We start from the raw sequence: 27,998 nt of genomic DNA, 5'->3' as shown, positions 1-27,998 counted from the left end.
ATTGCTGTGGGTGTGGTGTAGGCCAGCAGCTACAGTACAGCTCAAATTCAACCTCTAGCCTGGGAACCTCCATATGCTGTGGGTGTGGCCCTAAAGGGAAAAAAAAAAAAAAAAAAAAATTAGTGGCAATTTGTTACAACAGCAATAGGAAACTTATAGAGGGAATTTCTGTCTTAAGAAATCATACAAAGAGACGATTAATTCTGATGGTCAGAAGATGGCATATGCCATCATACAGAAATGAGGGACTGGGAGATTTAGGGAAGGTTCTGTCCCTGTGCAGAGTGAGCCTGGCTCCAGCACTCCATCTAAAGCCTGTGGCTGGGCCTAGAAAGCTCCCACACAGTGGGTAGCAAACATAGAAAGGTATGAATGTCACATTTGGAGCATTCAGAATAAGACATAGGCTCTGGGATCACTAAGGAGGGAGTTGTCACCTCAGCCAGGGCTGGCTGAGGACCAGGACAGCCCAGTGCTTCATTCCAGAAAGTGCTACAGTAACATGCGTCTACAGGAATAGCTCCCCCTGGAGGTGTGCCACAGTCTGCAGGACCACTTGCAGCAGGCCTAGAGAACACCTGGTTGAGAGGGGGTATGGGCAGGGCAAGTGCTGTTTTCTCTTTGCATCCTGAGCTGATGTTCAGGGAATGAATGAAAAATGAGAGTCTGGTGTGTCCTGTTCTGTAACAGCAAAGATTTCAGGGCTGTTGGTTGTTCTGGCTCTACTTGGAAACCTAAGATTTCCATCCTCATAGGGACCCTGGGTCTCCAACTCCCACCTCCCAACTGTGTCAGCAACAAAGGCATTTAGCGGGAGTGGCCAATAAATACATAAATAAGTACATAAATAAGCTATACTTACCATATATCAACTGTAGACCATGAAGTATATAAAAAGGTACAATATAAAAATTACCACATTTTTTAAAAAAGGCAATTCTAATTTTCAGTAAAAGCAAACAGTTTTGAAATCTTTTTTGAAATACTTTCCTTATTTGTTTCCACCCTATTCTTGTTTTGCCTGCCACCCTATTCTTTTTTTTTTTTTTTTGCTTTTTTAGGGCTGCACTTGGGGCATGTGGAGGTTCCCAGGCTAGGGGTTGCATTGATTGGAGCTATAACCACCGGCCTACACCACAGCTACAGCAAGGCAGGATCTGATCCTTGTCTGCAACCTATACCACAGCTCACGTCAATGCCAGATCTTTAACCCACTGAGCTAGGCCAGGGATCGAACCCACAACCTCATGGTTCCTAGTTGGATTCGTTTCTGCTGCGCCACAATGGGAATTCCCATTGAGAATTTCTTGTCATATATATAACACAACATATAGATACGCAACTTGCCCCCTGACCCCTCCTGCCTCTGCAGCTTCTACCCTGCCTGCCCTCTCCTTAAACTGTACTCAGGCAGACTGGACTTTTGGCCCCTTGCAGTCTCCTCTCTTCTATCTCTTCCCACCTTTTATTCACGCCTCTTCTCCCTTACCCCTCACCAGCTCTTCCTAGAAGCCAGTGCCTTGCCTGAAACACCCTTCCCACATCCACCCTCCTTGACAAGGCCCAGTGCTTCTATTGTGGTCTGTAGTTCCCAGTTATTAATCAGGCAAGGTAGTTGTTTGATTAACAGTCTATCTCAGTCACCACTGAATCCCCAGGACCAAACAAAAAGTATATTTGTGGACAGAATATGCACGTAGGATGGGACACTTAAACCTGCCAGAGAAAGAGATGCTTAATTGTTAGATTGCTTCTTCCCTCATACCCTCACTGGGCCCAAACCATACTTCTGTTGTACCAACTTTCTACTACCACTCAGATACATTCTTCTTTCTGAGCAGCTTTCTCCTCTGATAGATTGCAAGCCCCTTTATCTTATTAATTCCCCAATCCAACGGTTGGTAGTACCTGGCACATAGTAGGTGCCCCCCTCCCAAACTCAAATGCAAAACCAAAATCAAATTAAAAAACCAGAAAGATAATAGTTTGAAAGAAGGAGTGGGAACCAATCCTAAGGTAGATAAAATGAATCATATAATCACCCTCCTAGGAGAAATTACAGAGAAATATAAATTCTTACCTTTCATGAGAAGTATTTTACCCACCTCACTACCAAACTTTGGCTTCTATTCAAACATTTCACCTTTTATTTAAGCACATAAAACTGGGAAGTTGCTCTGATTTTTGTTCAATTGATTTGCTAATGCATATAAAACCAAAACACACCTTTTCCTTCACTGAAGATCAAGATCACCTTTCTTTTTCTCAGAACCAGTTTTACTTGTACTTCTGTTTGCTCTTTATTGTTGTTTTGAGGCACTTAACTAGGGGCCCCCAAAGTTGGGGTCAATTTGAAGGTATATGAGGACACTGGCTTCAGGCTGTTAAACCGGAAGTTTTAAAACTGCTTTCTTGTTTTTCCTTTGAGGCAATGGAAATTTCTAGCCACCAGCTGAGATTGGAATTGATTTAGTGCCAGAGGTGAAACGTGGGAAAATATAGGGGTGTTGTTTATTAAGCTTACTTAGTCATTCTCAGCAGGAGATTTTATGATTTAGAAAACATTTCCTGGTTTTGAAAACTTAACAATACAGTCTCTAAGTCTGTCAAAAATTGGAGTGGAGGGATTCATGAATGAGAAGGCCAGGATGATAAACTAGGATAGCTAGTGGGTTTGTAATTGCTTCTTTCAACTTTATGACCATGTCCCTGCATTGAATTTAATTATTATGGCTGTTTTTAAGGCGAAAAAAGGGTGCTTATGCGTATCTGAGAAAGTCTATAAGAGATCATATTCATCTATATCAACTTCATATCTTAGTAAAAACACCGGCTTGGTGTTTTGGGAGTGCTTATTTTTTTGTCTTAACTGTTTCTAATTAACTGTTGGCTTTGCATAAATCCATAAGCCTCTTTAGGCTTGAGTTTACTCAACTGTAAAATGAGGGTTTACTAGGTTAGTTCAGTTTGGTTCAATAAATACTTGCTTGCCTCCCAGCTATCTTAGATTGGATTCCCTAGAGAGAGAGGTTTAAGGAGGAGGGATTCATGTGCAGGTGAATATTTGAGTGAGTGCTACCAGAGGAGAACTGTAAGGTGAGGGAAGCAGGTTAGGGCAGGAGAAGAAACCAAGCAAAGATATGGTCTCATCTCAACCTGATCCTAGAGAGGGCTCCAGAATATGAATGGCAGCACAGAGTTCTGCACATTTTATACACCTTTTTCAATCAGTCATTGACTAGGAGTTGCCTTCATGGTTCAGCGGTTAATGAACCCAGCTAGGATCCATGAGGATGCCGGTTCGATCCCTGGCCTCGCTCTGTGGGTTAAGGATCCGGCGTTGCCCCTTGAGCTGTGGTGTAGGTTGCAGATGCAGCTCAGATCCCGCATTGCTTTGGCTGTGGCGTAGGCTGGCAGCTGTAACTCCAATTCAACCCCTAGCCTGGGAACTTCCATATGCCATGGATGCAGCCCTAAAAACAAACAAATAAACAACAACAACAAAAATTCATTGACTAAAGGTTGCCCTCTGGGATATGGGGTATAATTTCACTGAAATTCTTGGGTAACACAGTTAATCAGGGGAGGCTGGGTACACCAACCTGTTAAAAAGAATCTAAATGGGGCACCAACAGAATCTGTTTTACCTCCTGTGTACCAGGTGCTGTGCTAGGTATTGGAGAGGGAAAGGTAAAAAAGATACGGTCTCTGCTCATAGGAAACTCATGAACTAGTGCAGGAGATAGATGAGTAAACAAGTAATTTTAACACGTCATGGCGAACACTAGGATAAAGGAGCATGTAGTGTTATAGGAACAGAGGAGAAATGGGCAGTGCAGGTTGTGGTCCTCAGGAGGCAGAATCTAATGTGGAGGTCAACAGGCAGGAGCTTTATTAGGGAATGTCCTTGGGAGCAAGATTGGAGGAACGGAAGAGAATAGAAGAGAAATGAACTTGATTGGGAAGAGGAGTCAACCTGCAGCGTAGTCTCAATGGAAATAGCTGAGTTTGTGGGGAGTCCTGAAGATGCTGGGGGCTATCTGCCAGCAGCATTCATAGCAGCCTGAGTAGAAAGAAAGTCCTTTGTTCTCGGGTTGTAGTGGGTACATCACGGATTCCTCAAGGCTCACCCTTTGCATCATCAGGATCTGCTTCTTCATGTAAACTATGGGAACAGTGTCCGAGTGACAGTCTTCATGTTCTTCCTTGTCCAATGATCCCTTTATGCTCAGCGGGCATCTCTGCTGGTCTCAGTGGCCACCTGATGGTGTGATTTGGACCTTCATTCCCAAGAGGGTCTGAGCTCTTGTCAATGCACTCTTCTCAGGACAGGGGGACTGCATTTATTTATTAACTGCCAAAGAGATACCAAGAGGCATCCAAGGGAACCAGATGGGCACCCAGCCTATTTTTCTGTGAACCCGTTGGGTAACAAGAGGTCTACCTCCTCCTAATGATGCAGGCTCAATTGCCCACCAAAATAGGGATGACTCGTCTTGCCGGCTGGTTCCTTAATGTGAAGAAACTGAAATGTCCAGGCAGCAGCTATAACTACCATATAGAGAAGCTTGCTGTTTCCCCTGGTGGAAGCATTCCCCTTGGAAACCAGGAGGTTTCAAACTATGGATTTGTGACTGATGAGAATGGGAATACAAATTCCTCAAGTGGGTCATGAGAGTGACGTAAGCAGGGCCACTCCTCATCTATCCCTTGTTCTCAGACCCACAGATTATACTTCCTGGAGACACAGCAGGAAGTAGGTAAAGATCTTTAAGGACCATTTAGGAGTTCCCATCGTGGCACAGAGGAAACAAATCCGACTAGGAACTATGAGGTTGCGGATTTGATCCCTGGCCTTGCTTAGTGAGTTAAGGATCCGGCGTTGCTGTGAGGTGTGGTGTAGGTTGCAGATGCGGCTTGGATTTGGCGTTGCTATGGCTGTGGGGTAGGCTGGCAGCTGTAGCTCCGATTAGACCCCTAGCCTGGGAACCTTCATATGCCACAAGTGTGGACCTAAAAAGCAAAATAAATAAATAAATAAATAAAGACCATGTAAAGAGTTCCCATTGTGGCTCAGCGGTAACGAACCCAACTAGTAACCATGAGGACTCAGGTTCAATCTCTGGCCTCGCTCATTTGGTTAAGGATCCTGGGTTGCTGTGAACTGTGGTGTAGGTTGTAGATGCAGCTTGGATCCCGAGCTGCTGTGGCTGTGACGTAGCCTGGCATATGTTAGCTACAATTTGACCCCTAGCCTGGGAACTTTCTTCCAAATGCCTAAAAAGCAAAAAAAAAAAAAACGTGTAAAGATCTTTCACATAAAGTGTAGATTGTGTCCTGGAGGCTGGAACCCCCTTGACGGAGTATTTCTTTTGAGCTAATGATTCAGCTGTACCTTCATCAGGCTGATCCAGCACTCTCTCTGGCCTGCTGCATCATCGGTATAGTGTGGATAGGACCAGTTGGTCCCCATGGCCTAGCCCATCACCATACCTCCTTTGGAGTAAAGGGTGTGCCTTGGATTGGTGTGATGATATTTGGGATCCCGTGTTAGTGGATTAAACATTCCATAAGCTCTCAGATAGTGGTGCTAGGGCTGCCCTTTGAGCAAGAAAGGCAAATATATACCCAGAATACCTGTCTGTTTTGTGAAAGTGAATCACTGGATATTCTAAGGCAGAAGGGTTTCATTGATATCAACTTTCCAATCCTATTCAAGGGATGGGGTAACCTATTGGGAATTCGACATTGGACTCTGTGAGAGGCTTGTTGGGCGTTCAGTAGCAGCATAGCTAAGAAAGTCTTGGTAGAGGGTTAACCTAAGCTATTGGGTGCATGTACAGACTCCCCTTCATCCCATGGCTACTTCATCTCACACCCATTGTGCCAACATCAGGGTGGCAGGTGACAGAGGCTCACTGATGGCAAACTAGCTGAGTCTTTTGGTCTGCCTGGTTGTAGTGCCTCTTGTGTGGTAGATGATTCCTGGTGGGCATTAACATGTGATATAAAGATTTCCCCACTTCATGCCAACAGTCTTGCATCTACCCCAGACCTTCTGGTCCTTCTTTTTCAGTCTTTCTTGTTCCAGGCTCCCGACCATCTGGCTGGGCCATTGACACTACCTATCAGTCTTTATTCTAACCTCAAGTCACTTTTCTCTACATATAAAGTGGATGATGAGGTGTATCACCCAATGTTCTACCTTCTGGGGAATTTTCCTTCACTAGTATTTTTCATGGCCACACCTAAGAAGAGCGACAGTGCATTTGGAGACCATTTGAGCTTGCACGCAAATGATGAAGCTGACTCAACCATGAACTAAGCTGAGGTATTCTGTCCTTCCATCAGCTGGCAGTCAGGGATTTCTCCATGCAGCCAGAAGCGTGAGATGAGGTAAAGGTGCTGGCACAAGAATGGTGATGACATGGAGTTCTGGCCACTCTCTCATGTAACTTGCTAGTGCCTCCTGGTCCTAGTCAGGCTCGATCCTGAGTGTACCACTTCCGTCCCTTGACTCTCTGCCTCCACCATCCATCCATCATGGCAAATCTGTCATGTCTGTCTCGTTTTGAGTGGGTCATTGCACTTTCTGTGCTTCTGGGATCCTCCTTAGCAGTGAGTTCACACAGTTCTGAGCAGTCTCTGTCAGCATGTTATATCCCGTATCCCTGGAGAGTGCTCCCAAATCTGTGATAAATTCCCTCTTGTTTAGCTTTATGCTGCCCTCTTGATCAGGTACACTCAGCTCCATGTGCTTTCTCCCAGCTGCTGGCACCACATTCTGGGTAGGTCCTTCAGCTCCTATAGGGTCTAGTCATTTCCCTCCCATACTGAGTCTGAGGTGTCCCCACACAGGTTGTGTTGTGACTTAGGCTTTGCTTTTGGTCTAGCAGTGAAGAGAGATGGGGGTGTATCTTCAGGGGTTGCATGTCACTTTGTGGGGGAGAGGTTTCTGTGTCCTCTTTAAGCAAGTGGAATGCCAGCCTTAACAAGAGGATAGGTCACTTCTTTGGTCTCAGAGGGTTCTGGCGGGAGGTGGGACGGGGGGAAACTTAGGGACCCAGCTTATTTGAGTGCACTAATCCATTCCATAGGTCAAGTTTCCATTCTTTACCAAACAAGGCCTTCAGCTTGTCAGAGCCAGCCTGACATGGTTGGAACTTTATTTGGAGCTGACTGCTCTGACAATATATTCCTGAGCAGGAGTTTCAACTTCCTCTGCCCACCTGCTGTAGGAGATGAGAAAGGCCACATGCTACAGGGGAAGCCCTTTGGCTTTCACACTTAGCTTGTATTTGACACTGTTATCTCCTAGCTTTTCCTTATCTTTTCCAAAGCTACATTCAAACTCAGAAATGGCTACCCACTTCCATTGTCCTCATAGTTACCTATGCCCTATATTCTGCATAGCTTGATAGTTTAGAGCTATCTCACACCAGTTCTCCACTAGCAACTTGGGAATAACCCTGTGGAAGGGAGGGAAGCAATCTTGGGTAGGTAAAGAGGTAGATTTGCATTTCAGTTTCAGTGGAAGCCTTGGCTACCCCTCTTGAGAGTTCTGAAGAGGGACTGACCCATCAGAGGTGTCCTGAGTTGGGGCAAGAGAACATTGAGCCTTTATACCTCCACGTCACGTCTGTGGGCAACCCCAGGAAGCAGATGTGGCCTGGGCAAGGCAGCTGTCTTCAGCAGGGTCAGTCCCTGAAGGAAGATGACCATAGAAGCTGAGTAGTCATTGTGTGATAAATTTACTAACTTATACTTCTTCTCACTCCCCAGCATCTTTTTATGGTGAAAGCTATGTGGAGCTCAGCATCACAGAGGTTTCCTCGGAGTTATCACTTCAGTTAACATTTCAAACCAGCAAACCCCAGGGATTACTTTTTCTTGCAGCTGGGAAAAGTGACTACTTTATAATAGAACTTCTGGCAGGAAACTTAAGGGTAAGGTGTTTAAAAATCTTTTAAAACGTATAAAGCATTCAATCACTGGAGGGGAAAACAGTGAGTGAGAGGAGAACAAAATAGCTATCCATTTGATTACTGTGATTTCACTAGAATAAAATCAGGTGCCAGAGAGAAAGGTTGAGAGCTCCAATTTTACCAGCATGTCTTAAATATTCCAACTGTGATATTTTTTTAAGGATTTTTTTTTGATAGGTGATGCCTCTATCAAAAGTACTTTTTCTTTTTATTCATTTTTTAAAAAATGATACATTTTTTGGATTCCAAAGTCAAAGCTACATAGAAAGGCATACACAGACAAGTCTCACACCCATTCCTGACCCTTTCCCTTATTACTCTCTGCCCCCATAGAAATGTTTACAATTCCTTATTTATCCATTTAACGCTTCTTTGTGCAAACCCAACTGTGAAATTTTTTAACCTTAATATGTAGTCCACAAATGTGGAAAGAATTTTTGCATCCAAGTTTCTCTCTTTCTCTTTGTGAATGGCCTTGTTTTCTCAGTGAAATGCTATGAGATGAGATTGATTCATTTTGATTCTTTCTCTTTCAGGTGAGAGTGAATTTGGGGGCAGGTGAACAAGTGCTCCTTTCTGAGCAAAGACTTCGTATGGATGACTTGGTGTGGCATTTCGTGGAACTGTTCTGTGTGAAGGATAGTATCTCTCTGGTTATTGACAAACATTATGAGATGACTGGCCAGATCACGGGTGGGAGGCACAGTTTACACTTTCAGCATGGAATCTACATAGCAGGCCACGGTGGACTTGATGTTCCTTACCTAGATGGAGAGCTCCCCAATTTCCGTGGATGTATGGAGGATGTGGTATTTAACCAGAGGGAGATCCTTACATCCCTTAGATCTTATCCTGGTTTTAAGAAAGTTTATGAGGTGTCACTCGGATGCAGTGATGAATTTTTTGCAGGAGAAGATGAAGCCATCAACTTCTTTAGCTCCAGATCCTATGTCGCCTTCCCAGAATGGAAGATGCCAGGGCACGGACTGTTGGAATTCGCTTTGCAGACTGAAACTCAACAAGCCTTGCTTTTATTTCAGTCAGGTCAAGAAGGAGATTTTATTGCTTTGGAAATAGCAAAAGGCTTATTGAAGGCCCATGTAGGAAGGAATAAGAACAATACTGAGCTCTCTTCTTTTAGTTTAGTTAGTGACAACCAGTGGCACGTAATTCAGTTCAAGTTCACCGAAAGGTATTTGGACCTGATGGTGGATGAACAAGGAGTAAGGACATTGCTGCCTTTGCAAAGCCAACCGTTTGTGTCTGAAGGCCCTCTCTTTGTGGGAGGTCTTGGCAACCACAAGGGAGAAGAAGTTAAGAGGTTACAACTTGCCTTTGTGCCTAGAAAATCTGCTCGGGGACTCTCTTTCAAAGGGTGCATAAGAGGCTTGGAAGCCAACTCAAAAAAGAGAGCATTAAAGGATGCCCTTCTTTCTAAAGATATAGCTGCTGGGTGTAAAATGAAGAGCAGTGATAATGAAAATCCTTCTGTAACAATAAGGGAAAACCTGCTTCGGGCAGAGATTCCCCTTTCCACTGCTGTCCCTGAGGCAGGCCAGCCTATCCTGCAAGATGGAAGTAGATATTTCTTGGTTCTCAATAACTTGGAGGTTCAAGAAGGTGGACGAGCCTTACTTGAACAAAGGCACATGAATGTGGATGTGGACCTGGAGGATCTGGGTATCCGTCAGTCTCAGATACTATTTAAAATACAGGAAATACCTGTTCATGGGTTCCTTCAGTTAGATGTTTCTCCTGAGCAAGACACAGAGAAGGCCTTTTCTCTGTTAGATCTGGAGCAAGGAAAAGTTTGGTATGTCCATAATGGTTCGGAAGAACCTATGGATTATTTCACATTTTCAGTCTTTTTCAGCAGCAAGGAGGAAATGCCACTATACCAGCAAGGACAAGTTTCATATGTGTTTAACATTATCGTCATTCCAGTAAATGATCCCCCAAACCTTAAGCTCCCTGAGGGAAGCCTGCTTCTCGTGTTTGAGAACTCTAAGAAGCAACTGACTCCAAGTATCATACATGTGTCAGACCCAGACACAGATTCCTTGAGTCTTAGCTTCTCAGTTCTTGGCAACTTCAATTCAGATGCTGGGTTTTTAGAAAACACCAATGATCCTGGGAGGCCCACTGCTGGTTTTACATATGGGGATTTAAGAGATGGCAATATTTTCTATGTGCATAGGGGCCATCAGCACTCCCGGATCCTTCTGAGAGCAACTGATGGAGAGGTGGTTAGCAATACAGTGGTGTTACGGGTCATGGCGGTCCCTTGGGACTTTGAAATAGCCAATAGTACTGGTGTGGCTGTAGAGCAGGGTGGCACAGCTCTGATTACGCAGGGCCACTTGTCGGTGGAGGTTAATGGTGAACGCCCTGAGGTAGAGACCCGCTATCTTATCACTCATCCACCTCAGTTTGGCCAGATTCAGCGGCAGGGGTCAAGTGGCGAGTGGAAACAAATCAGCACCTTCTCTCAGCGTTCCGTTGATCGGGGTCGGGTCCGGTACTGCAGCACATTCAAGGATTTGCAGCTAGAAAATGTTACGGATCACTTTAAATTTCGAGTTAACATAGAAGGAAAAAGCAGTGAAGAGCTGACATTTCCTGTTACGGTACAATGGCTGAGGTTTACCCTTCTGAAAAATGTACCCCTTGAGATCAGTAAAATAAACAGGCACATTCTGAATTCTGATCATTTGCAGGCTGTGACAGAGGGTATGGAAGTAGCTGAGAGGGAACTGCAATTTAAGTTACTCACCACACCTAAGAAAGGAAAATTGCTACTTGGCACACACGTTCTAAAAGCAAACTCAGTCTTCAGCCAACAAAACATTACAGACTCTAAGATAAGCTATGAACCACAGGAGAGGCCCAGGGAACATTCACAAGATACTTTTAAGTTCTTGATGGTTGCAAAGCATATAGAATCAAAAGATTATACTTTCAGAATAAGATTTAAAGCAGAGAAGAAACACATTATTTTAACGAACAGAGGGTTGTTTGTTAAAGAAGGAGAAGGGAAAGTCATCACAAAATCAGAATTATTTGCTCAAACTTTGGACAGTCAGACTTTCCAATATAAAGTCACCAAGAGTCCTCAACACGGGAAGCTGAAATTGATTCACTCTTCAGATTCTCCAGGAGTTCATGACAACATCACTACGTTCACCGACCAGGACATCTTGGGTGAGTGGCTGATGTATGTACATGATGACTCTGAGACCGAGTATGATGAATTCCTTCTCGTGGCCTCCACCACAGGACCAGGCCCAGAGGGAGTGGTGGGGGATGGTGGCACAGAGCGTCTGTCTGCAGAAATGAAAGTCACTGTTTCTGTGGGCTTGAAGAACGATGAGAAACCAGTGCGTGTGGTAGATAAGGTCTTTGATGTTGTGCGGAATGGCCAGCGCTTGTTGACCCTAGCAGATCTCTGTTACCATGACCCCGACTCAGATTTTGATGATGGGCAGCTGCTCTATACCCGGCGGGGCATCCCTAATGGAGACTTGGTGCGAGCCAGTGACCCCACCCAGAAACTCTACCAGTTCAGGCAAAATGACCTACGGGAAGGACGCGTGCTCTTCAGGCATTGGGGTGCAGACTCAGCCCGCTTTGTGCTGTTTGTGACAGATGGTGTCCATTACACATCGTCCCTCCTAGAGATAAGTGTGTCAGAGCCCTATGTCCGTGTAGTCAACAACACAGGGCTGCTGGTACAGAGAGGAGAGGAGAGCAGCCTTACAACGGCCAACCTCAGCGTCACCACAAACCAAGATGTCAGAACAGACCACGAGATCGAATTCCACATCCTGCAGCCCCCAAAGCATGGCATAGTGTTGGTCAACAGCTCAGGGCAAGGCCGGTTCTCCCTGCATGATCTGAAGCAAGGACATGTGACTTACAGGCATGGTGGCAGAAGCAGCTTTGATGTGTTCAACCTGACAGTGAAAGTGAAAGATGTAGAGTTAGAACTGGGTGTCTATGTGCGAGTAGACTCGGAAAGCCACAAACATCATGCCCAAATTCTGCACAGCAAGACCCTTGTAGTTGAAGAAGGAAAACCTGTAAAACTGAGCAGAGGAAGGCTCCAGGTAGGTAGTCGACCCAGCACCAAGCATTCTCATTCTCTTATAACCACAGGGACAAGCCATCTATTTGTTTGCCTCTGAAAAGCTATTTTTTTTTTTTTTTTGTCCTACTGACTTCTCTCCTGGTATTTGGAATGACTTTTAAAAAGTGTAGATGCCATTGAGAAGAAAATGGCATGATTTCATTATTTTGATTCTGCTAAATGTTCTATAGTTGGAAATGGAATATAAATAATCCTAAGCCTCATTTTCAAGCTGTGTGCGCATGTTCACATGAGTATGCATGTATGTTTAGTATAGGATGACCTGGGAAGTAGGAGGAAATGTATATATTGTAAATGAAGAGGTTGTTACTATTATCATTTTTCACTGCCGATACTTCATTTGATATGAGTTACATTAGTAATATGATGAAGCAGGGTATAAAAATGTAGAGTAACTTAACAAGTACAAAAAGGATTCCTAAAACAGCATAGGAGAGGATATTAGTTTATTTCCTTGGCTCTTTAGTTTTCTTGAAATCGATGGATTAGCATTGGTTTGGACCAGTGGAATGCCAAGGGCGAGACTTCACACCAGCAGCTGCCTGGTTTCCTGAGGCTCCTACATGGAAGCTCCCAGCAGCCCAGCCCTGCTGAACAGAGTTAGGAGAGTGAGTAATACTGTACAGGATGGGTAAACTGTGATTTATGACAACTGGCCACAAATGCAGGCTATTCTGAACCCACCCTCAAAACTGCAAACAAGTTTGCTTGCTTATTAAATGCAGTCGAAGACATCAAGTAGAAATCAACTCAAATAAGAAACAGTTGACTGCATAATGAGTTTTGACTAAGAATATGCGACCCACCAGATTTTCTCAGTTCTTTTACAGGATCTTAGTATTTAAGTTTCACCACAAGGGGGCGTATATAGTTCAGTGACTATAAATCAGTAACAGTGACAGCTTTGAGATGGATTTTGCAGATTTAAAAAATGTGTATTGAAAATGCTGAACTAGTTTAAAAATAAACTTTCTTCTAAAGTCTTTCAGTTTTAGTCATTCAGCTGTTACTTATTCCACCATCTTTTATTCCTTCTCTTTATACCATTTTCTTTCTTTCAGCTCAACTTCCTGAGTCCTGGGTTTCTTGCCACTGTGAACAATGCCTTGTTAATACACGATTAGCTATTCAAATGCTTATTTTTCTTTTCAACCAGGGCTAAAATATTGGCATGGTCACCAGGACAAGACCAGCTTAAACTGTGTTATCAACCTGGATTTTGACCTAAGCCATTTGTAGACACTAATAGAAAAAAATTTGGTTCATCAAGGGTCTTAACTCTTGCATATATTAATGCGTTTTTTTCTTTTTGTGTCTTTGTGTTGTGAATATGAACTCAAGGCTGTACACGAAGGTAACTTTCCTTCAGAGGCAACATTCATCGTTAAAGCTCTGCCAAAGCATGGATACCTCCGAAGATCTTTGTCAGAAGAAGGTAGCTTAGGTGCAAATGAAAAGTCCCCTTTGACTTTTACACAACAGGACATTAATGATGGTTATATCCATTATGTACAGACAGCTCCTGACCAACAGCTGGACCGTTTTTTACTGGATGTGGTGAATGGCTTCCAAGCTGTGAGTAGAGTTGAGATCTTGGTGGATATCATTCCTAAGTGGATTCCTTTGGAGGTACAAAATTTTACAGTCCAGGAAGGTGGTTCCAAAGCCCTTCTGGAAGACCACTTCAAAATTCCAAGCAAACATTTCGAGAGACTTGACTGTGAATTTGTTCTACTCAAACCACCAAAACACGGTTATATTGAAAATTCTCATTTTCCAAGAGTAGAGCTAATGAAATTTACCAGGAAACAGGTAATAACTTCAGTTAATATATTTGAGTGTGTTGGTTAAGAGAAGAAAACTTGGCTCTTGATCATTTAGATTCATGGACTTGTGGGAGTGATGGGACTTTAGAAGGTATCTGGTCAAATCTCCTAACACATAGGGAAGCCCTTCCATTGTAACCTCATAGAGAGGTCATCCAGCCATTGCTTAAATATCTTCAGTGATGGAGAACTCACTACTTCCAGAGATGGGCCCTTCTGGTTAAAAACACTTCAATTGATAGAAAGTTCTCTATGCTGAGCTGCCATTTAGAAACTAGGTCCTGGCTTTAGTAGCTCACAGAACAAATTGCTCCCCCTCTGATAAAAGCTCTTTAGGAGTTCCCATCGTGGCACAGTGGTTAACGAATCCAACTAGGAACCATGAGGTTGTGGGTTCAATTCCTGGCCTTGCTCAGCAGGTTAAGGATCCGGCGTTGCCGTGAGCTGTGGTGTAGGTTGCAGACGCGGCTCGGATCCTGCGTTGCTGTGGCTCTGGTATAGGCCGGTGGCTACAGCTCCGATTAGACCCCTAGCCTGGGAACCTCCATATGCTATAGGAAGCGGCCCAAGAAACGGCAAAAAGACAAAAAAAACAAAAGCAAACGAAAAAAAAACCTCTTTAAATATTGAAAGAAAAAAAAAAATATCAAATTCCCTTAAATTTTAACTTCTTTATGTTAACCAACTCTTGTTTTCCCAACTTTTGCTTATATGTGCGGGTCTCTAGCCCTTGCATGGTCCTGGCTGCTCAATTCTAGAAGAGCTTCACACTGTCTCTCCCTCTCAAAGTATAACACTCACGGAGCTAACACAGCATGCCATCTCTTAATCATAGTTTTCCTCTCAAAGGCTGGACAGACCATCCAAGATCACCACTTGCTCTCGTGTAAGTAGAATTTAAATCTGTTCACCTTGTGACTCTGGGTGAGAGACTGAGCACTAAATTTTGGTTCTGTCTTGGCCAATTCATTATTTTGTTTTGTTTTGTTTTGGGGCCTCACTCGTGGGCATGTGGAGGTTCCTAGGTTAGGGGTCAAATCAGAGCTGCAGCTGCTGACGCCAGAGCCATAAGCAATGCAGGATCCGAGCCACATCTGCAACCTACACCACAGCTCATGGAAACGTCAGATCCTTAACCCATTGAGCAAGGCCAGGGACCGAATCTTCGTCCTCCTGGATGCTAGTCAGATTCGTTAACCGCTGAGCCGCAACGGGAACTCCTTGGCCAATTCATTATGGATTGTGCTTTGTAAGAAGTGTTTTTTTAAGCATGGTTGGTTGAAGTCTGTGTTGAGTTCGTGTGTTCTTGTAGCACCCATGTTATCCTTGTTCACGGTCAAGTTTGTGTTCCTACTCTTTCAGGTGAGCCCTTCCTGTTTTATCTTGCTTTATGACTCCCGAGGTCTCTAGGTTTTGAGACATGATCATTTTCGCTAAGAACCTCACAACTTGTGGTTATAGCCTATAGTGACTCAAAGAAGGAGAGTCCTGACCATTTTTGCCCTTCATTCATTCAGCTATAGTTTTTGAGTGTCCATTATGTGTCTGGTATATTAGTTCTGAGTACTGGGGATAAAGCAGGGAGCTAACCCAGCAATAATCCCTGTCCTTATGGATCTTTTTTTCCTAGTGGGGGAAAGATGGGGGCAGAGAGAGAGAATAAATGAAAGAAGTGAATTTGTAGAGATAAAGTAGTTGAATGAAGATTAGTGGTATGGAGAAAGTAAAGCAGGAAAAGGAGATAGGAAGTGCTGAGAACTTGACGTGTGTGTGTGTGTGTGTGTGTGTGTGTGTGTGTGTGTGTGTGTTGAAGTTCAGTTTCAAATATGGTGTGGTGGTTGGAGGGAGGGTGTTGAGCAGACCCCTGGAGTAGGTGATGGATGGCGAGCTCAGTGGATATGGAGAAGGAAGCTCATTCAGGCCAAGGGAAGAACAAGCGAACAGCTCTGTGAGGGGAGCAGGAGAAACTCCGTCTGGCTGGAGCTGCTCATATGGGGTGGGGAGGTGGGGGCAGTAGATGAGGTTAGGGAGGTCCAGTTTGGAAGGCTTTTGACTTTACCTTTGCCCCAGAGTGTGATGGGAAGCAATGGGAGAGGGAGGATTCGAGCAGAGAAGGGACCTGACAGTCCCTGCACATGTTCGTGAGAGGACCAAACACTCTTTAATATTTTAAGATTTTCTGCAAGTTTGTCATATACTTTAGATTCAGGTCAGCAGGTGTTTTTCTGGTGTTAGAACTAGGAATGGACAAATCCCCACCAAACCCTCTTGCTTCCTTTAGACTAATACCTACTGGCTGACATTTTAAATGGTACTCTGGGGGAGTACTACTCCATTGAGGAAATGACAGGACGTATTTCTTCTGAAAAGGTGACTTCTATTTAAATGCTCTCTTCCTAAAGCATACTAGATTAAAAATTCTCCTGCTCTGTGATAAATGCCATCTTCCACATTTGCTTTCAAATAGCTTGAAGCAGTGTGTTCTAGGAGCAAGTGGTCAGGCTGATGGTCTGGAGTTCCTCTTCCCATTGAACTCCAAAGAAATTCTCATGCACCTGTGTACAAGTGGCCACAACTTTCTCTTGAGACTGTTCATGAACTTTTCAACTCTTGTCAGAAACACCTCTGAAAGATCAAAAGTCTTTGCTCAAAGGAAATGCGCCACAGGACTGGGCAAAGTTGAACTGTGAAAAATGTTGGCTGTATTTTATCAAAACAAACACAACCCCAGAGGCTTTTTTAGAAGTTCAACTACTTCTCTTGGGCTTTGGAAGTACTCTGCTGTTGTATTTTTGGGTCACAGATTCACTGAAGCCAAGTTCCCTTCTAGCTTTAAAATTCTCCTGGTCTTTCTGATTTTGATCCTGAAAAGCTCGTCAACTTTTCCCTCAGAGCCTTAAAGGCAAGGAAGGCATTCTGATCAAATCTGTGGCTATTGCAAATCCAAGAGGAATAACTGATTCATTGGATGACCATTTTAGAATGAAAATTAGATGAAATTTACCAGGGATAAAAATAAACATTTGCATAGTGGTTATCACATTGAGAGAAATCTTGCTTGATAGACTAAGTTGGATACAATCATTACACTTTGTCCTCGGGAGGTATATAGTAGCTAGTTATGGGTAACATCTGTTAAGACATGCACCAAAAAATGATTGTATTCTGAAGCAGGAGAGGAGGTGGCAAGTGTAACCGTGCATACAAAGAACAGTTAAGGGAAAAATGCAAGCTTAGTTCAGAAAGGACTAGTTTGAGGAAACTTAATTAGTTGCCCTGATCCATATGTCTCCAAAGAGCAGAAATTCATCCAGTGCATGGAAACTTAAGAGCCTAAATCCAACATTCTGAATTGTCCAACAAAATAATCTACAACCTCAAAAATTCACCTCTCTAAAGAAACAAGTAGAGTCTCAATTTTAATGGGTGTTGTTAAAACCCATTGGAATAAAGGGTGGAGCATGTCACTTAACACATTTTAATGTTAGAAATACCTTTTGAATTCAAATTTTCTGGTAACCAGTCCAGCATTTTCTTTACTCCTCCACATTGCTCCATTACTTTGTTCTTCATTAAACTTATTTCTGGCATGCAGCACCGCTTCATAATTTGCACTCTGATTGTCAGAATCAAACTTCCTGAAATGAACACGTGCTTCTGTGTTTTAGAGTGATATTAAAAAATCAAGATTTTGGAGTTCCCGTCGTGGCTCAGTGGTTAATGAATCCGACTAGGAACCATGAGGTTGCAGGTTCGATCCCTGGCCTTGCTCAGTGGGTTAAGGATCCGGCACTGCCGTGAGCTGTGGTGTAGGTTGCAGACACGGCTCGGATCCTGTGTTGCTGTGGCTCTGGTGTAGGCCGGTGGCTATAGCTCCGATGATTCGACCCCTAGCCTGGGAACGTCCATATACTGCTGGAGCAGCCCAAGAAATGGCAAAAAAAAAAAAATCAAGATTTCTTTCATAGCATTTTTTTTCATATTTTAAGATTGCATTTCAGTGATTTGGTCATTTTGATGTTGTTGGTTACAGGTGGAAAATGGATTGATTTCCTATGTTCATGATGATAGTGAGGACCTTCTTGACAGTTTTACCATCTTTGCAAATAGCTCAGAGCTCGGAAAACAGAGTGTGCCCCAAACTCTTTTTGTGACTGTCAAGTCAGTAAATGATGAGGCTCCAGTAATTACAGCTAATAAAATCCTTCAGGTAAGTGCTCCATGCTTTCAGATTTATCCTGCTAACATAGAGCCACCAATTTGATTTTCTTCTGTGTTGTTTCTAATGTTAAATAATAAGATATATGAATATCTTATATATATATTTGTAATATATCTTTGATAAGTATATTTATATTTAATTTGTTTATTTAATGTATATTTATATATAGAATGTTAAATAATAAGATATACAAGTATCTTGTATTTATATAAAATATATATAAAATATATATTATATGATAAAAATATATTTATATATAATATAAAAATATATTTATATAAAATATATATTATATGATAAAATATACATTATATATTAAATTTATATGTTTAATATATGTTTATATCTATTTATATATGTATTATATAATATATAATATATATAATATATATATAGTTGACATATTCCTACTGGTTTTAAATAAATATCAGTTATCACCAAGACATTCTCTTGGTTAGAGCTTGCGCTAGTCTAACCTGGTAATCTTAAATATAATTTTCTAAGTGGCAAAGGCTCTGTACCATCATGGTGCAGGACATCCATGATACTGGCTAGAGGTTGATACAAAAAGAAAGAAGGTCTTCGGTGAGAGTGGTGGCCAGGCAGGTGACAGGGAGGGACAGGAAAAAAGTGAGGAAAACAGCAAGGAAACAAGGAACAGTCAGCCTTTGACCTTAATTTCTAAGACACCCTAGTGTCGACCAAATGACTGTGTAGGCATACCCAGGAGCCCACCAGAGGCTAATCTAAGTGGAAAACTTTACATTGTTAAACATCACTGGAGTTTTTAAAATCCGTTTCTTTTATTGCCTAAAATAATTAAATCTGGGAATAGGCTTCTTACTGCTTTTAATTATATTATAGCATAGTTCATGATTTAGCCCCTACATTTTAAGTGAGAAATTAGTGGTGTTTAGACCTTTGGAACTTGTCAGTTTTCTTTGTAGTTTATTTCACGGTCTTTATCCAGGTGGCCTAGGGATGGTATGATCTAGCTGGTCAACCTTCTGGGCCTCCTCTATTTTCAGTTGCCTTTCTCCCTCTCCCCACGCTTATTCTTACTGTATTAATACCTATTAAACTCATTCTCAGCCAAGTGATCTGAGAGTAGGCTGTAGGCTAGTGCGATGAATTGTAGGTGTCAATTATCATTAAACACAGCTATGAAAGTTTACATTTATTGCCGTGTGGAGTACTGGACACACAAAGGAACTGCTGTGTTTAATACCCTTGTTGTAGATAGGAGCACTGCGGCCCAGAGTGCTCACCAGAGAAGGTGTGGACTTAAAGCCGAGTGCCGAGCGTGTCCTGGTCTGATTGTCCTGCCATCATGCTCTGTGGCTTTCCTGTTACCCAGGACTGACTCAAGCTCTCTCAGTGCATCCCTGTGATCAAGGGCTGCCTTATTAGTGAGAAGAAAGCTCCAGAGCTGTTGCACTTCTTGCTTCTGCAGGAATGGGTGTGCAGCAGTTGTATTGACACCTAGGTGTTTGCCCAGGAACCTCAGCAGAGGATTTGGGCATTTTGCTGTGTGATGCAGGACTGCAGGATGAGGTAGATCCAGGGGAGGGACCAGGATCTAGAAAGACATCTGTGAAGAGCCGGAGTTGGCTGAGGGTGTGGAAGACCAAGGAATCAAATAGTGAATGCTCAGGCTTCTTTTTTGAAAAGGAATCAAAGGCCCATTGTGGACTTGGCTTTCAGTTCTGAGGTGCTGTCAGTTATAAGATGCACTATCAACTTAATAATAGCTTTACTATGTTTAAATGTACCTGTCAATTTAAGATGTTCAGAATATTAAATTGTGAGGAGGAAAAAGTGTACGCTAGACTTTGTCTATGTCTTCCCTTAGAATTAAGGAAATACAGCTTGCTGGGAACCTGGAGCTTGCTCAGGCACTTTGCTCAGACCTCTTCCCCATCCCTGAAGCCAGAGTGTTTCTGTCTAGAAAAAAAAATGGAGAGGACCTGAGGGCCGGGGCCATTTCCTTTACTCCTACCTTTTCCCTTGTATAGTCTCGATCCAGGTCAGGAAGGGCACAATTTTCCAGTTTTGATGGATGTGGTCATTTGACACTAGCGCTTTATGAGTTTATTCATTTATTTATCTAATTAATAAACTCATTCTCTGACTTGAAAGTTCTGGATGGAAGTTAGGAGATCAGAGTGTAAAGTTTGTAAATTGCCCAATTTAAGCAAAATTTCTCTCAGCCTCACTTTCGTCAGTAACAAAACCATGAGCGAGTCATGGAGTGGAGTGTGTGTGTATATGTGTGCATAAGTATGTGTATTGGTGAGTGTATATGTGTGTGCATATGTGTGTGTTTGTGTATATGTGTGTATGTGTGTGTTTTCCTTGGTCATCTCTCAGCCCCTCCCAGTTCTAACATCCTGTGGTTTTTATGACTCTAAACTTTGCTTGATACTCTTGAGGTGAAGCTGCATACGAACTTCGAGAGGGCTGTCGAGCCACCACTTTGTGTTGGGTTCACTCTGGGCTAGACTGGGAGAGCCTTTTCTCTTTGAGAAACATATGAATAGTTTTGGCATTAAAGTCAGTGTGTCTAAAATCTGGAGGTGACTAGGTACTCCTGTGGGACACATTAACCAGTCATGTAGGATGTAGAAAGGGAGTTCCTGTAGTGGCTCAGCAGAAACTAATCTGACTAGCATCCATGAGGACACAGGTTCAATCCCTGGCTCAGTAGGTTAAGGATCCAGCATTGCTGTGAGCTGTGGTGTAGGTCACAGACACGGCTTGGATCTGGCCTTGCTGTGCCTGTGGCGTAGGGCAGTGGCTACAGCTCTGATTCGACCCCTAGCCTGTGACCCTGCGTATGCCGTGGGTGCAGCCCTAAAACGACCAAAAATACTAAACAAACAAAAAAGATGTAGAAATAGTTTTGGTAGGATTTGCTTCTTTTAAAAGGGAAGAAAAAAGAATGTTTCTTCAGTGGTAGGTAGTAGTTGTGATGCTGTATCAATGAAAGTTTTTCTAAATCAAAGTGTTTAGGTTCATTTGCCAAAAGAATTTTCTTCCTTTGTTTAAACTAGAACCATTGGGGATAGAGACTTTCTAGATTTCTCTGATTTCCAGGTATCCAGTGCAGGAGACAGTACCAGGTGTGTTACCCGTTCTGGGAAGCCTGGCTGGCCTCTGGCTCCCCAGCTTCTAGAAGTGCTGCTCTTATAGATGCTTCCCTGGCCACGCCAGCAGAGAGAGAGCACCGTGCCACTCTCTGTCCCTTGACCCTGCTTTATTCTCCTTTGTAGTGCCCGTCACTCTCTAGTAGTAAACAAATAAACAATCTGTCATTTGCTTCCTCCCATCAATGTCAGCTCTTTGTGGAAGAGACTTTGTCCTTTTCCTGTGGCATCCTCCATGCCTGGCATAGTACCTGGCATGTAATAGCGGCAGTAAATTATGAATGTCTAAGTTCCCCATGAAATTTTTGGTTAGTGGAGAAGACAATAAAATTGTGTAATAAACAAAATGATGATCTGCTCTATTTTTCTGCAAAGCAGTTAAGGGGACAGAGAGTGATGGTGTTAGAGAATGCTGACCTTGCAGAGAGGGTGGTGAGGGAAGGTGTCTTCAAGGAAGGGACATTTGAGGGGAGGGACATTTGTGTGTAGGGGTTCCCAGGCCCTCCACAGGTTTGTTGGTTAGCAAGGACTCATAGAATTCGGCATACAGTCAAACTCATGGCTGAGTTATTACAGTGAGAGATATGGAGCAAAATCAGCACAGGAAAAAGGTATGTGGGGTGAAGTCCAGAGGAAACTAGGTCAGGCTGTAAGAGTCCTTTCCCAGTGAAGTCACACAGGATGCACTTAATTCCTCTAATAGCAAGTTGTGATGACACGTGGGAAGATCTCTAGGTCCCGAGTGCCCAAGATTTTCACTGGGGCTGGTCAGGTAGGCACCCTCTGACTAGTAGATACCAAAGTCCCAGATTCCCAAGAGGAAAGCATGTGTCCAGCACAAACCACATTGTTTATGCTGTTTAGATACAGTCAGCCTCCCTTATTATTTAGGGTAAGTTTTATATCAGTACAGTGAACTTTTAACATCTGAGTTCCCAGATACCAGCCAAGTGCCAACTTGCCAGCAGGACTATCTGTGGAAAGGTAGTTTTAATCCTGTTTTGTTATCTCTTTTTCTGAATAAAGGTTGGGGTAGGGGTACTTAGGTGGGGGAGCAAGGAACCATAGGAATGTTAGAGGCAGGAACATTCCCAGCAGGGGAATAATCCAGAGCAAAAGGTGTGAGTTTGTGGCAAGTTTGGCATGTTTGAGGACGTGAAAAATTCAGAGTAATCAGAGCAGATGGAGGGAGGAGAGTGGTCAGACATTAGGTTCCAGGGGAAGAGTTGATTTCTGGGCATAGGATCCCCTATGCTAAACAGTTTCATTCCATTGGCCTTCCAGAGATGAGGATGGGGAGGTGGGCCAGCATTATTGAGGCCCTGCTATGAGCCAGGCTCACTTCTAAAAGCATCACATGTGACTTCTCATTCAGGTTTCTCAACAGCCCTCGAAGTACTTTAAACAACCTTGCCTTCAGCCACAGGACAGGGGGCTGGCTGATCAAGGCCATTCAGTGCTACAAGAGGTTGTTTCTGTCATGACAAACTAGAGTTAGGAATTGGAGTTACTATGTCAGGTGAATCCTTTGTATTTTACTCTGAATTATGTTCTACTGAGTACTTTTGTGTTCAAGAATGACTTGGGATTTTCATGCATACCTAATAAAATGTATGTCCACAAGGTGGCTTCATTTTTCTATTTTTCAACTTTGGTTTTCAATGATACTGTATTTTGTTTTGTTGTTATCGTTCATATCTAAAACAGAACTATTTCTTGTTTTTGATAAGCATTTGCCATCACTCAAAAGAGCCTTGAGAGCTAGAAACAATGGAAGAATGAGGGCAGCAAGGTCCTAAATGGTGGCTTGGGGCCTGAAGGCCTCGAGGGGTCAAAGAGTAGGACAGTCAAATCTTGACTATTCCACATCCCTCATGAAATTCTAGACAAAGGTCTGGGTTTTAAAATATTAGGATCATAACTTGGATATATTAGATCATAATTACATTTCTAAATCTCACTAACCTCTTAAGTTAAAGATGAATTTAAAAAATTTATCATTCCAGATTCAAGTATTAATTTTTTCCAGATATTTATTCCTTAAAACATTAATGCTTGGGCTTTGGGTCACATTTAAGTCTGAATTCAAGTGTGGAGTCTTTGTTTTTCTTTTCCCCACTTATCTGAAGTTTCACCAAGAACTGGGCACTAAATCAGGCCTCACCCAGAGCAATGGGGCTGTTAGTTGAACTGAATTTGGTTTGAGTGGAAATGAAGACCTGAGGTTTACCAGCTCTTATTTTGAATGGCAGGTTTTACATTTGTTTTGGAGGATAGTATATTCCAGAGGCAAGAAGGGCAAAAGCAGTGTTTCACAAAAGAGTAACTACAGTGGAAAACATGCTTCATCCAGCTTTTGTATGCATGGCGTTGGAAAAAATGAGTGTCTGCCAGTCACGGGAAGAGAAATGGCTGCGCCTTTCCAAATCTGTTCGAGTTCATGAAGAAATGAGGATAAGATACACGGATGGATTTTAAAATGTAATAGGAAAAAGCTAGAGTGATCAGACTTGGAATTTTGTTAAGCAGTCCAACTTGTGTATTTTATAGAAACTGTAGCCTTGCCATGAATTAACTGAAGGCCAAAACCTCATACTTTGAGCATTAGTTTGATTTGCATTTCTGGTAGCTATTAAAAAATTGATATCCTTAGAGTTTAAAGCTGAAAAATCCTCAGTAGGCATATTCTAAATGCCAAGATACAGGAACATCCACTGACAACACAATCATTAAACAGATGAACGATTCACCCCAAAATACACAGGAATGCTGTGGGACTAAACAAAATGTACAGTACATAATATAGAATAGCCAATTTATGGTTTCCAAAGGGGAAAGGTATCTGGGAGGGATTAACAGATACAAACTACCATACATAAAATAAACAACAAGGATTTAATTGTGTAGCACGGGAAGCTATATTCAATATCTTGTAATAACCTCTAATGGAAAATAATCTGAAAAAAATATAACTACATCACTTTGCTGGGTACCTGAAACTAACAATATTATAAATCAACTACAGTGCAATTTTAAAAAGTTAAAAAAAAAAGTGGTATTACACTGTAAGTGATTTTTAAGTAATACTAAAAAAAAAAAAAAAATCACATCCATCCTCAGAGCCAAATCTGATGAAGAAGCTGGGTAACATGAAGCTAATACCTACTGAATGCTAACTGTGTGTCCGGTAAAGCTTGTTCCAAGTACTTCACCTATTTTGTGTCACTCACTATTCATAATAATTCTATATTCCTAGTTCACTAAGGAGGAAGTTGAGGCACAGAGAGACTGAGAAGCATGCCCAAGGTTTCGTAACTAAAGTGGTGTATCATATCTGGTAGGAAAATATGGGAATCCTTTCTGACTTCCCTTTCTCAAATTTTGCTTAGTTATAGTTATTTCATAAACTGCCTTTTCTACTGAGGAGAATGACCCCTTAGACCAGAGAGATTCTGTATTAAATCAAGTAGGTATGATTTTTTTTTTTTTTTTGCTATTTTAGGGCCGCACCTGCGGCATATGGAGGTTCCCAGGCTAGGGGTCCAACCAGAGCTGTAGCCACTGACCTATGCCACAGCCACAGCCATGCAGGATCTGAGTGCCATCTGTGACCTACACCACAGCTCATGGCAAAGCCGGATCCTTAAACCACTGAGTGAGGCCAGGGATCCTAGTCCAGTTCATTAACCACTGAGCCACAAAGGGAACTCCAGAATGAATTTTTAAACAAGTTGGTAACAAACGTTCTAGTCAGAGAGCAAAGAAGGACACATAAACTGGGGACTGTGTGCTGTGTTTTTGTAGGAGGACATTTATAAATACAGAGAGAAGTACGAAAATCTAGTTAGTGATGAAGCCAATGTTTTTTAGGGTTCGCAAAATATCATGTGACTGCATGATTAGCCTAATTCCATCAGACAGGATTTGATGCCTCAACAAGCACTTTAAATTGGCATGTCCAAAACTGACTCCTGATCTTACTGCCCAGAGCCTCCCCACCTGCAGCTGCCCTCATTTCAGTTAATGGTAGCTCTGTCCTCTGGTTGCTGAGGCCCCAGCCACATCCTTCTTCCTGCCTTGCCTTCTTTTGCACTCCCCACACCTGGCTCGGAAGCAGCTGTTAGCTCTATGGCCACCACACACCCGGAAATGCCCTTCTTACCTCCTCTCCAGCTACCCCCCCGCCCCCATCTCTGGGATTATTGCAGTCGCCTTCTTACTGGTCATCCTGCTTCCCTTGGTCTCTGACCCAGAAGCCATAAGGCTCTGTTAAGACCTAAGCCAGACTAGGTTATACCTCACCTAATGCCCCACATTTATTCTCTTTTGTACTCCGGTAAAGCCCAAGTTCTTCCAGTGGCCTTCAGGAGCCTGAAGGACTTGACCTTCCATGCCCTGCTTGGCTCTCCTCCTACTCTCCATCTCGTTCTGGTCCCACCACCCTGGCTTCTTTACTGCTCCCAAACAGCCGAGGCTTTGGCTCCCACTGTAGGCCTGTTCCCAGTGCCTGGATCATCTTCCCCACACGTCCACGTGGCTCCTCCTTCACCTCCTTCCAGCTTTCCTAAGATGAGCTTCCTGTTCAACATTCTTTCACTCCTGAATGCCTCATTTGTCTTCATTTAAAATTTTTTTCATAGAGCCTGTGACCTTCCAACAGACTGTGTAACTCAGTTCTTCCTCATGCCTGTTGTTTCTTCCCTGCATTCCCTCATTCTCTCCTGCTGGAATGTGTGCTCTATAAGGACAGGACTCTGTTGTGTTTTCTGATGTATTTCAAGCATCAGAACACTGCCTGGAACATAGTAGGTGCTCAGTAAATGATAATTGTTGAATCATTTAAATAGATTTTAAATGTAATTGGAAAAATAGAGGCTATCACTCAGAAGCAATTGCGGTGAGCTATCAGCACAGCAATCATTCCAAGGCTGTGGGGACCAGATACTTGTGTTCCTAAAAGACAGGTATGATAAAGGAGAATAATAGAAAATAGAGAAGGGAGATCCGTTGTGGCTCAGTAGGTTAAGAACCTGACTAGTATCCATGAGGATGCGGGTTCGATCCCTGGCCTTGCACATTGGGTTAAGGATCTGGCATAGCTGCAAGCTGTGGCATAGGACACAGGTGTGGCTCGGATCTGGCATTGCTGTGGCTGTGGCTTAGGCTGGCAGCTGCAGCTACAGTTCAACCCGTAGCCTGGGAACTTCTCTGTGCTGCATGTGTGGCCCTAAAAGAAAAAGAAAACTGTGCACAATGTATGTTTTTCCCTCAGCTATTTCAGAGCTGATGAGATCATTCACTTAGAGTAATGAATAGAAATTCTTAAATCAACCCTATGAGGTAGGTTCTGTGATCATTTGAACTTCTACACAGAGTACTCAGCATATGCCAGCCACACAGAAGGTACTTAGTAGCCCTCAGCTTTTACTGCTTTTATACTTTCTGTAAATGCATATGTGGTTTAAATAATTCATTTTGAATAAACAACTAGGAATCCTATTTTTTATTGAAAGCTCATACATTAAATAAACACTACAACATGCCCTGCATTTAGATTTTGCTTTAGATTTTAAATCTTTGTACAGAGGGCCAAGGTGTCCTAGCTATTCAGTTTATCAGTGTTACATGATGGGAATCAGTCCTTGCAAGATCTGTGATCCTCTTCTTTTTAAGGTGTGGGTGAATTCTGTCACCGAGATTACCAGTGGTGACCTCTGTGCAGAAGATGCAGACTCCTCCCCGCGGGACCTTGCCTACTTGGTCTCTCCTCCCAGCAATGGACATTTGGCTCTTAAGTCCTTTCCTGGCCACAGCATCCAGAACTTCACCCAAGCTGAAGTCAACGAGGGCCAGCTAGTGTTTGTACACACCGGTATGTCACAGAGAAAAACAATGTGAAACTAAGATATGTTTGGATCAGAGGTTAATATATAGTCCAACCTAATAGCTGCTGCAGGAAAACCAGGCCATCTAAAAAATTTTCCAGACTCTATACTTTTTACAAAGTGACACATTTTAATAAGACTAATATAGCAAACATTAAAGGGTACCTATAACTCACACATGGCTTACTCACATTGTTATGGGAGGCTTGCACCCAAATATAAGCTTCTCAGGAGCCTTGTCTTGACCACCCACTAAAATAGCATCTCTTCCATTGCCCTGCATCCCTTACCATGGTTACCTAACACTGTTGTTTAGATTGATGTGTTTACTCATTTGTTGTCTGTCTTCCCCACTAGAGTATAAGTGCTAGAAGAATAGGATCTTACTTTTTTTCACTGATATCGTCAGCACCCAAGACTAGTGACTGGAACATAGATAGTAGGTGCTTAATAAAAATTTCTTGAAAGAATATAATCATATTGAATACCTATTATGTGCCAGGTAATGTTCCAGATGCTAGGGATATGTTAGTGAACCCAACAAACATATTTGTCAAATGAATGAACACATGAATTAGTGAATAAATAGAACTGTAAATCTAAGCAACCCTGACATTAAAAGGCTTTGTTTTCTTCCTTCTGGTCATCAGCAAATCAATAAGCCGAATACCTACTGCAAATCTGCAGGAGGGGTGAGCCAGCCTGCCTTTGTTTTCAGGCTGCCCTTGTCAGTGGACAAGAGGAGGAAGCAGACCATTCCCAGTCTGCAGGAGGAAATGGCCATATC

The 27,998-nt window shown here is 42.8% G+C and overlaps 1 protein-coding gene across 5 annotated transcripts in view; it reads left to right on the top strand.

Annotated features, from left to right (window-relative positions):
- The window catches only part of CSPG4B (chondroitin sulfate proteoglycan family member 4B), a 126,452-nt gene that overhangs the window by 5,216 nt on the left and 93,238 nt on the right, over positions 1-27,998 (top strand). For all 5 annotated transcript variants that reach the window (XR_014831299.1, XR_014831300.1, XR_002339745.2 and 2 more), the window contains exons 2-6: positions 7,783-7,946; positions 8,522-12,091; positions 13,474-13,944; positions 17,992-18,168; positions 27,000-27,198. Coding sequence is in view for 1 of the 5 variants with exons in the window: in XM_013984766.3 (XP_013840220.2) it covers positions 7,783-7,946; positions 8,522-12,091; positions 13,474-13,944; positions 17,992-18,168; positions 27,000-27,198 (4,581 nt within the window). In the remaining 4 variants the exon portion in view is untranslated. The remainder of the gene's footprint in view (positions 1-7,782; positions 7,947-8,521; positions 12,092-13,473; positions 13,945-17,991; positions 18,169-26,999; positions 27,199-27,998) is intronic.

Source organism: Sus scrofa, chromosome 16 (assembly GCF_054392235.1).
Source record: "Sus scrofa isolate SSC_HxYL_T2T_F1_AM1 chromosome 16, Sscrofa_HxYL_maternal_Yorkshire_Landrace_v2.0, whole genome shotgun sequence".
In the NCBI taxonomy this organism is placed as follows: Eukaryota; Metazoa; Chordata; class Mammalia; order Artiodactyla; family Suidae; genus Sus; species Sus scrofa.
This window is presented reverse-complemented; position numbering and strand designations above follow the sequence as displayed.